Source organism: Notamacropus eugenii, chromosome 6 (genome assembly GCF_028372415.1).
Source record: "Notamacropus eugenii isolate mMacEug1 chromosome 6, mMacEug1.pri_v2, whole genome shotgun sequence".
NCBI lineage: Eukaryota > Metazoa > Chordata > Mammalia > Diprotodontia > Macropodidae > Notamacropus > Notamacropus eugenii.
In genome coordinates this window covers 154,660,347-154,671,620 of record NC_092877.1, presented here as the reverse complement: position 1 = coordinate 154,671,620, position 11,274 = coordinate 154,660,347, and the positions used below count along the sequence as shown (strand labels likewise).

Sequence of the window (11,274 nt, the reverse complement as noted above, 5' to 3'; positions counted from 1 at the left end):
AAAACCTTTCCAAGTTAAAGCAGAATGGAGTAGGGAGAGACTACCACCCCCAGAGCCAGATGGGGACTTGACTTGAGTCCTCTAAGAGAAGGAACCTTTTGGCCCCCAAGTCTAGGTCTTCTGTTTGTCTCTGCTGTGGTTGGTGTGTCCCTGGCCTCCGCATGTCACCTGCCCTCTCCTGTCTGTCTCCCTTTCCCAATCCTCACAAGTCTCCCTCTTCCCCCTGTGTGCCTGTTTTCTCCACTTCCTGCTTCCTTTCCTCCCTCCCTCTCTTCCCCACATCTGTGGGCAAATTCACATTTGTAAAAATCTTTTTACATAGAAGTCTGTGGAACTTCAATATCTCTAGTCAGTGAGAGGCATAGGCCTGCCTAGAGTATGGGAATTCAGGCACACAGTGGGGCATCTGATGTCATTTGTCCTTATCCAGTTATCTTTCCATTTATTCAAAAGAAGAACAAATAGTAAATTGTGCCCAAGCCATTTTAGCACCCAGGCCCATGCTTTGTGTGAAGGTCTGTTGTAAGAGGCTTCCTGTAACTCACCTTTTATAAAGATTGGGTAGGGACAGGTCCAGATGCTTTGTCCCATTCGAAAGTCCCACAAACTACGGAGGGTTTATTTTAATGAATGAAGGTTTTCGACCTTTGTTTGTATCATGGACCCCTTTGGCAATCTGGTGAAATCTATAACCTTCTTAGAATGACATTTTAAATTTAATAAAATATACACAGTATTATAAAGGAAACCAATTATATTAGTAAGAAGTTATCAAAAGAGGCAGCTAGGTAGCACAGTGGATAGAGTGCTGGCATTGAAATCAGGAAGACCAATTTTCCTGAGTTCAAATTTGGCCTCATTTACTTATATGACTTTGAGCAAGTTACTTAACCCTGTTTGCCTCATTTTCCTCATCTGCAAAATGAACTGGAAAAGAAAATGGCAAAAATCACTCTAGTATCTTTGCCAAGAAAATCTAAAATGGGGTCACAAAGAGTCAGGACAAGACTGAAATAACTGAACATCAATAAAGCAGTTATCAAAATATTAAAGACAAAAGTTTATATACTCCAAACTTACAACGCTTGATTTAATGAAATGTAAGGATTCTGCTTTGGAGGAGATACTCCATATCAACTATAAGACAGTGTTACAGGGACCACATCAGGTACAACAGCAGTCTATACCACATATGCCCTTTCAGTCCACATTGGAAGTTCACATCTATGTTTTATCTATGTTGATGAGTTAAATTGTTATTGAAACATACTTTTCTCAGCATTAAGTGTATTGTTCATTTTCCCAACCTATTTTAGCTCCTGTACCCTTTGGCTTTCTATTAAAGTTCCTATTCCTCTTATTTGATATGAATTCTAGAGTGTTCCTGGGCAAATCACTTAACTCTGTTTGCCTCAGTTTCCTCAGCTATAAAATGATCTAGAGAGGAAAATGGCAAACCACCCCAGTATCTTTCCCAAGAAAACCCCAAATAGAGTCACGGAGAGTCGGACATAACTGAAGTGACACAACAGGATGAAATCCTTAGAATAACATTTTAAACTGAATAAAATAATATATACAGTATTATAGAGGAAACCAATTAAAATAAAATTCATTTATCAAAATATTATAGGAAACAAGTTTATACACTCCAGGTTGAGAACTCTTGATTAAATGAAATGTAAGACTTCTGCTTTGGAGGAGATACTCAATCCATATGAGAGCTAAGACACAGGGACCACACTTGGTACAATATTATTCATGTCTAGTCCTTCAATCCATGAAATCTGCATCTGTTCTAGCCATGTTGATGAATATCTCAGCACTAAGAGTATTGCAAGTGTCCTCATCCTGTTTTATTCTTGGCACCCTTTGGCTTTCTGTTGCCCTTCCCATTCTTCCCTCTGCAATATGAATGGAAATAAATTCTAGAGTGTTCCATGCATATGAACTCAAGAATCTACCTTTAGAAAGAGGTATTTACTAAAGAGCTTCCTAATAACAGGTGTCAGAAACACCCCCACAGCCAAAGTTTGTGACAAATGCTACCAAAAATATACAAAGAATAGAGGGAAAGTGGGCTCAAACTTAGAGAATTCATATGAGGAAAAGGTAACCCAAATCTTTTCTAGTCTTTTTATTTTTACATCTGGGAGGATTATGGCTTCAGGATTTATCTCTGGATGTAGAGGCTGCCATCAGGAGATGTGAGGAAAAAGGGTAGGGCACTGATATAAAGGTGGGGAATCCAACAACCTCAGGACTCTTCCAAACTTGAAAGTTCTTCTGGTCAAAGTATGGAAGGCGTCAGGGCTTTGTCCAAAGCCAAAATAAAGGTTGTCCCTCACCCCTACCTTCCTTCTTTCATACCCCCTCCAAAGTAGTACCCCACTCCTCAGTTGTCAGCTAGAAACATGTTGGCTTCAAACATTTAAATGAATCTCTTTTCAATTCTCTTGATAATTTATAAACATCTTCTGGGACATTATAAGTTTCAGAATTCCTCTAGTTAGGGTACTCTATGCCTTCCCAAGGGAAGATATCCTTGTGCACTGCGATATTCTGCGATAACAGAGGAGTTAATTTTATACCGAAGAAAGAGGTTGGGAGATCCACATTGATTACAAGAAGTAGTAGTTTAATCAATTGGGTTACTTACATTAGGGGCCAGTCTCGGGCGACTCCCAGATGAAACAGTCTCTATACTGGATCGATCCCTGCAAAGACCCCAGGAAAGCCTAGTGATAGGCAACAGACAAAGGGAGGGGGTATAAAGCTCATTGCTACTGACTGGTGGATATTTTGAGTTTTCCGCTCAGTAACGAGCTTATTTCCAAGCTTGGACATTCAGCCAGTGCTGTTGAGTACATACACAAACAGGGCTGTGGTCATGATACCTGAGTTAAGACTTTTACTAGTCACAGTATCTACGTCATGGTTTTCACTTCTTACCGCATTTTTATAGCTTTTCTCCAACAGGGACCCCATAGGCATGGTCGTTCTTTTGGCCTAACCTAATACAAATTTTGTGCAATGTCACTACAGCTCTAGGAACTATGCATTATGTTTGAAATTAACTGATAGGGCATCTTATCTGTCTTTTTAAATGGAACAAGGTTGAGTAAGTCACTCACCTCACTTTTTTTTTTTTTTAACAAAGGTACTTTTAACGTTCTGGAGTAAACCCCATAGGAATAAAAAACCCTGGGAGAGGGGCGTCTCGTGACTTACCCCCAGGAATGCCCTGGAGGAGAGCAATGGGCAAGCATGAACAGAGGGAAGCCAGTGCAGACACAGGGCAAGGGGATGCCATCCCTTCTGGAACTTCTGAGCGCTACAGGAGGACTGGCTCCAGGCACACGGTGGACGGGCAAGAGAGCTGGGTATGAGCCACAGAGTTACTTGGGCTCTTCCCTCTTCTCACTGGCATTTTCTGCTTCTGTCGCATGATCTCCGAGTCCCTCTGCTTTCGGGTAGCTGCAGAGAGCCAGTCATCCCGACGTTTTCCCTTGCCTCAGTCGCTTTGCTTTTTCATGTTCTTCTGGTGGGCTGGTTATCGTGGGTCATGGCCACGAGGGCGGCTCCGGCCTCACCTCACCCTTAAATAAAGGACAGGTAACAGACAATGAGATTTTAAGTTTTACCGCTTTCAGACGAGTTTTTTGCCCACAACTATTATAAGTTTGAGGAGGTCAGATACACAAAGTACCTCACACTTTTTGGAGTTGAGGCACCTAGTCTGGAGTTCTCATTCTGCAAGTACAAGCCGGAAGAGTCACTACATTTACAGAAGGAAAAGTGTCTTTTTTTGGAGAGGGGTGGGGGGGTAGGGCAGGGAATGCATAGCTGTTTATGATAGAAAAAAAGGCAAAAAGCATATCAATGAAACATTTACAAAATACACAGAAGAAAGAAAAAGGATGTTCAAAAGAAGTCACAGAAAATCAGGGTACTTTCATTACTAACTGGTTCAATTTAATTTCCATTTAAAAAGAGTGTATAATAGAAGTTAATACTCAGACCCAGTTAGCCAGCAAACATTTATTAAACATCTATTGTGTGCTTAATATTGTACTAAAAGCTGAGGATACAAAAAAGGCATTAAAAAATAGTCCCAGTATTGAAGAGACAATATACAAAGAACTATGTGCATACAAATTTTATATAGGCTACATCAAGACAATTCAAAAAAGGGAAGGCACTAGCATTAAGGGGGATTAGGAAAGTCTTCTTGTGTAACTTGTGATTATAGCTGGGACTTGAAGGAAAGGTGGAGAAAAGATACAAAGATGAAGGAAGAGAGAACTCCAAGCATAGGAGACATTTAGTGAAAATGTTCAGTGTCTAGAGTCTTGTTCTAGGAAAAGCAAGGAAGCCATTGTCACCAGATCACAGAATATATGGGAGAGGGGCATAACAAGACTGGGAAAGTAAGAGCTGACCAGACTATGGAGTTTGAATGCCAAACAGAGAATTTTATATTCGATCCTAGTTAGGTGATAATGTATATGTCATCTGCAGGTTAATAAATATTTAACAATAGACTATAATAGGAGAAAAAATGGACAAGAAGTATCCACTTTTAAGATGAATCTCTGTTATTTCTGCTTCACATTCTTAAGCCTAAACAATCAACAAAACAGTAAATCAAACCTTGATCTGCCTATTTTTCATTTCTAAGGTATGAGTGCTCACAATTAATATTGAGCAATGAGCCCTCTAGCGAGTCAGTTCCAACTGATTCCACCTTTCTTCAAGACATGCTTGGAGTCCCTAGAAGTTATTGATGGTGGAGAGTCATACACTGTGGGAAGGCCTATATACAAAGTCATATCTATTCTATGTTTATCCATTAGGAACTGCTACTGAGACCACATGGGACTGAACATTGGACCCATTTTGTACATCCAAGCAGATAGTTTTAAAAGGGACTAATCTTTGAGATATGCCATACTAACTAGTATTACACTGATTTATGTATAGGTCATTTCCACTGTTATATCCCTTGAGGACAGTTCCCATCCTCATTGCCTAGCACTTTACCTTGCATGTAACAGGCATTTCAGATATGATGTGAACTTGGCGAAGTGGGAAGTTTTTGCCCAGGTGTGAATTCAGGTCTGGGAACAATTCCAAAACAGACCCCAGTTTCCCAAGGTTTGAACCAGGCAAGTCAGTACCTTGCAGGTGTGAATCCAAAGAGATAGATCCTGAGGGTCTGGCTATAAAAGGGACCAATCTGGGAAGTTCATGGTCAGAGACTAAATCTTGGAAGATCAGATCTGGAGCTGCAGACCCTGAAGGAAACCTGCTTGATAAGTAGAAGTAAATGTATGTTGTCCACTTGGGGATATTGTTGGTCTCATTTTATTTTTTTTAATGAACTTAAGAAACTAGAAAAGGATAATGGTTTTTAGGTAAGGAAGGCAATGAAAGTACCTTGTTACAAGGTGAGATAGGATAAGAGAACCAGATCAATAAAAAAAGATAAGGTTACAGAGAGTTATTCGAGGATACACACAAACACACATATGCATATATATGCATATATATATATATATATATATACACATATATATGCATATATATATATATATATATATATATATATATATATATATATATATATATATATACACACATAGAGAATATAAAACTAAATAGTTCACCATGTTTCTTGAAACTGAATTTCAGAAATCTTTTTTGGGAATCTTCTAATCAGTCTCTAAGACTTAAATGTAAAAGGAAGGGCTTTGGGCGGATGCTCTTTTATGCCTCCTTCTGATCTGACATTTGAGAATTTGTGATTGGAGGATCTTTGCACATGTAGAACGAGGAACTTGTGATATTCAGAGAAATTAAAGTTTATAATTTATATTATAAGTTTGGGCTACGCCTAAGGAACCACTGACACTAAAAGGTCGTTAAATGTTTGTTATACTCGCTGAAGGTTTTCCTTTTTTTTCCTTCGTAACATTTAAGTTTGAATTTCTTGAAAGACTCAAGGATGTCTGGAGAGATACCTACTTTTTATTTCTGATTAATGTCTTCCAGGAGATTCTAGGTGGAAGACCAGGCAGGGGCCAAGTTGTGCATGTCTGTGTGCTGGGAGAGTGGATTGGTGACTTGTAAGTATAAAGGGCAGCCTACTCAAGATGATGGACAATGTGGGGAAATAAGGTGTTTTTTTTTTAAAGTTTTAATTCTGCATGATGGAAATTGGTTATCCATGAATGTAATGAAGAGAGTTTGTCTTTCAATCAAAGATTAAGGGTTTGGTTTTGCCTGGGATAATTACAAGTCACATTCTAAATTTCTAGCAAAGAAGAGACAATGACAGACACCTTTTCCCACTTTGGTCTAATCTGATCAAGAATTTTCTACTGCTTCTTTTTTTTATTTTGAGGAAAATGATGTTCTTTCAGAGAAGGTATGAAACTAAAAGTGGCTGAGGATGCTGGAAGGAATATAGGTTGAAGCAAAAAAGTTCTGAGAATCTTTTCCCCATTACTTCAGGAGATTCATCTGTCCCTGATCTTTCTTTTCAGAAAAATGGCAATGGCAGAATTTGCTGAAAATCTCAAGGAAGAGCTGACCTGCTCTGTGTGTGTGGACTACTTCAGCCATCCAGTGACCTTAGGCTGTGGCCACAGCTTTTGCCGCCCATGCCTCCTCAGGAACTGGGGAGAAATTGGCCAACCTTGCTCCTGTCCTCTGTGCAGAAGAGCCTTCCAGATAAGAGACTTGGAGCTCAACGATCGCCTAGGGAAGTTGGCCAACATAGCCAAGAACATCAGACCCTACTTATTGAAGCTGATGAAGGAAAATGTCACTTGTGAGAAACATCAGGAGGAGCAAAAACTGTTCTGTGAGGAGGACCAAAGCTTGCTCTGTGTATCTTGTTTGCAAACCCAGGTACATAGCAGGCATACAGTACTCCCTACAGAAAAGGCTGCAGATGATTCTAGGGTAAGTGTTTCTAATTAGCAGGAATCAATCTAGGATTCCCACAATCCTATTAGTAGGTCTTCAAGGCAATCACTTGTAGAACTGGAATCCATGTGACCCCTGTGGTCCCTGTGTCAGTCATACCTTTTAATACCCATGGCAAAGATATTAAATGACACTCTCATTATAACTGGCTTCCCAGCTCTGAGATGGTGGGACTTTGTTTACCTAACCAAGGAGCTTTACAGTATAGGGAAAAGCATCAAGGGTCAATCAATTGTTATGTTTCTCCAGGACAAGCTCCAGAAAACTTTGGATCTTCTTTGGAAAGAAGTGGAGATGACTCAGACCATTTTGGCTGAAGAGAGAGGGAAAATTGAGATTTGGAATGTGAGTATCTTATTATTTTAGGGTGGAGGTGGGTGGGAAATCCACAGGGCACTCTAGAATTCGAGGGATCTTGGAGCAATCCGAAGAGGAAGTCATCAACCTGCTCTCAGGAAAGAGAATCTCTGCCAAACTTTACAGCCAAAGATTGCAACTGAAAAAAGAGAATAGTTCCTCCAGAATGATAAGTATTTGTGGATATATAAAGTCTCTTTAAATTTTCAATGCTAACTTATTCAATTTATAAACATGTATTCTTTCTGTCTCCTACCCCTCCCCTGATTTTTACCAAATATGGATAATTAAGCAAAACAAATACCCACATTATTCATATCCAAAAATGTCTATCATTTCGCTTCTGCTGATGATTTGCATCATCTGTTCCTCTGCTGTCTATCACCCTCAGGCCCGGGGGATTTCATGATTTGTCATAGTGTTGATAAGAATTCTTCAATCTTTTCAAGCTGTTTACTTTACTATGTTAATATTATCATATAGTTTTTCTGCTGCTTCTGCCCTCCCTTTGCATCAGTTCATACAAGTTTTCCTGGATTTCTTCTGGCACAAGAATTTGTCTATTGTAGTCAGATAGAATAATTTGCTCAGTACTACCTCGATTAATGGATATTCTTTAGTTTGCCGATTTTTGCCACAAGCATATACTTGTGTACGCCATTTTTTGTTAAATTAGCTCTAATTAATATTTCTCCAACTACTTAGGTCCTTATTTCCATAAAGAACACTTCATTTTTGTATTCATATACTTCCAATTTGTGTCCTGATAAGTAGACTCACTAGTATTTTCTACATTTTATATATATATGAAGTTTTTACACTGATGAAAATAAAAGGGTTATTTTGCTCTTTTGGAATATGGATTTGGAGGCTTTTGTACCTTATCAGATTCCTACATCCTTACAGGAACAGGCACATGCTTGGAAGGAGAGCCTTAGAGTGCAATACAAGCAATTACATGAATTCCTGAAGAAGGAAGAAAAGCGGCACCTTCAAGATTTGAGCAGAGAGGAAAGTGAGAACGTGAAGAGTCTTAGAGAAAGTGAGGCCAGATTCTCTCAACACCTTCAGAACTTGCGGGGTGTCATCATGGACCTTGAGCAGAATCGCCAGAAATCGGATCTCCAGCTTCTACAGGTGAGACTTGGGAAGATACATAAACATCCTAAAATAGTTTCCTAATTCAAAAAGCCTAGCAAAGCAGCCCACTGGTATTTAATGTCAGGGCAAACAATCTAGTTACAGACTCCTTAGTAAAATCTGAACCAACTGTTTAGTGCACAGTACAACACTAATAGTTATTTCTAATGATGGGGTAGGGATGTTACTAAGGAAATGTGTTCTTACATGGCATATGCTCTGTTTGTCAAACTTGGGAACTAGGCTGTGAATTTAAACAAGTATTCTGAAGAAAGTATTAAAAACCAAACTGAAGTGTGAATAATTTCAGTACAATGTCTAATAATCTGAGCAATTTGTCTCGATTGATCTCTTGATGATAAAGTGTGTAGGAAATGAGGGACACCTGATGGTTCTTGCACAGGACAGGCAGTGGTCCTTTTCTAATAATGAGGCAGATCTTTTTTTTTTTTTTTCATTTTCTCCAGGAAAATTGCCAGAAGAGGGTTTTTCTCTTTGGGGAATTCTTGTCCTGACTTTTTAGTCTCTTGGATCCATTTTCCAAAGACTTTTCTTTCTTTGATTAACTCGGCTAATTTGTCTTTATGAGCTTATCACGGGACTGTTTCACAGTTAGACCTTGGCCCAGGACATAGTAGAGGACTAAGCTAAATTTCTTTCCCTCTCTCTTTTTCTTCCCAGGTGGTAGGAGAAGCATTAAAAAGGTAAGATTCCCTTTTGGGGTCAGCTAAAAGGAGAGCCTGTCTTAGAGGAGGGAGGGCAGTACTATATCCATGCTGAGTCAGTACTGATCATTGATGGTACATGAAACTGTCCTCTCTGCAGGAGTGAGTGCCTTTTGAGTCATCGTCCAAAAGCTGCCAGTACTCAAGTATCCATGTCTCAAATCACTGGAATGTGGGAAATGATGCAACACTGCAGAGGTGAGCATTAGTATTAATGGCACTGAACTGGAATTTCAAAGTACACAGAGACTTCCCTAATGTTTGCATCAATAGAGCAGATGAGGAGATGTTCTCATGCCAGGCAGAATGATGGGATGAAAGAGGGAAAGTCAATGAGTACTTTGTAAGAAGCAAATGATTTTCCTTGCAAGTAAATGTACTTACTTTAGCCTGCAAGTGGTCATTTGAAGCTGCTCAGGTTATAAGTGTAACACTGAAGGCTCTTGTCTCACGTAGTAATAATACAGTCTGTAGTTGTCATTGGCTGCAGTGGTGGGGGACACTAAAAATCCTAGTCCTCTGCACAGCTGGTCCTAAGTAATTCTTTTCCCCCTTGACCTCATGGACATAGTTGGATTGATCAATGGGGGATCTCTCTGCTGTTCTGATTTGCTCATTCAAGATTTGGAGACATATAGTCATGAAATTTCTTGGTCTTTCTTTGCAGTGGATGTGACACTGGATCCTGAAAGTGCCTCTCCCTATCTTATTGTATCTGAAGATATGAAGACTGTCACCCGTGGAGGGTATCGGCAGAATATACCAATTGCTCCCCACCAATTTGAAGACAGTATTATTTTGGGGGCTCAGGTCTTTACTTCTGGAATGCACTACTGGGAAGTAGATGTAGGAGACAAGGAATGGTCAGTTGGTGTATGTAAGGCATCATTAAGTAGGAATGCAAGTATTCCACTCTGTCCTGGGGATGTATTTCTCCTTACACGTTTTCTAAAGGGACATACTTACTCTGTGATGACTATACCTTTGTGCATAGAATATCAATCAGATTTCTTTCTACAAAGGGTAGGGATATTTCTAGACTATGATAAAGGACACATTTCATTTTATGATGCCCTGAAGACTTGTTTAATATTTCGTTTCCCTCTCTTCAGCTTCTCCGAGCCCCTAAAACCTGTGTTTTGTCCCTGCCCTCCCATGGGAGAGGAGAATGGGATTCCAATGACTGTTAATCCATGAATATTCATTTCTGGAGAAGCTTCTGTCCTAGACCCTTCCAGAAAGACATGACTTCAAGACTAATAGTGTCCAGATCAGCTCTGGGTACTGCTCATGATGCATGTGATGTAAAAGCATTTCTACTGGATGATTGTGAAAAAGTCATCAGACATTTATTATGTGGACTCCAAATTAATGTACAGATGAATCTTTTCTTAAAAGCTGCCATTGTATCAAATAAACATTCAATGAGCCCTCAGTATATGGTTGTCATTGTTTTAAATAAATTTGGTGTCATTGTAGATTCAAGTCTTGGGTCTGGCTACTAGTAATGTCATAACTATAGGCAAAGCTCTTTTAAAAAATATTTATTTATTTTTAGTTTTCAACATTCACTCCCATAATATTTTGAGATCCAAATTTTCTTTTTTTTTTTAAATTAAATGATAACTTTATTATATATATATATATATTTTTTATTTAACTTTTAACATTTATTTTCACACAATTTTAGGTTACAAATTTTCTCCCCTTTTCTCCCCTCCCCCCCCCAAACCCAAGCATTCTAATTGCCCCTGTGACCAATCTGCTCTCTCCTCTATCCTCCCTCCCTGCGCTTGTCTCCATCTTCTCTTTTGTCCTGTAGGGCCAGATAGCTTTCTTGACCCCTTAACCTGTATTTCTTGTTACCCAGTGGTAAGAACATTACACTTGATCCTAACACTTTGAGTTCCAACTTCTTTACCTCCCTCCCTCCCCACCCCTTCCCTTTGGAAGACAAGCAATTCAATATAGGCCATATCTGTTTAGTTTTGCAAATGATTTCCATACTAGTTGTGTTGTATAGGACTAACTATATTTCCCTCCATCCTATCCTGTCCCC

General features: G+C 39.3%; 1 protein-coding gene and 1 pseudogene across 1 annotated transcript; one reads left to right on the top strand and one right to left on the bottom strand.

The window, feature by feature from the left end:
• Positions 1-3,398: 3,398 nt before the first annotated feature.
• Positions 3,399-3,538, bottom strand: LOC140510723 (small EDRK-rich factor 2-like; annotated as a pseudogene).
• Positions 3,539-6,552: 3,014 nt separating this feature from the next.
• LOC140510722 (probable E3 ubiquitin-protein ligase TRIML1) lies at positions 6,553-10,412 on the top strand. The gene is made up of 6 exons (XM_072619541.1): positions 6,553-6,969; positions 7,243-7,338; positions 8,257-8,487; positions 9,172-9,194; positions 9,316-9,413; positions 9,883-10,412. Exons 1-6 carry the CDS (start codon positions 6,553-6,555, stop codon positions 10,410-10,412), a joined length of 1,395 nt encoding a protein of 464 aa, XP_072475642.1.
• The last annotated feature ends 862 nt before the right edge of the window (positions 10,413-11,274 follow it).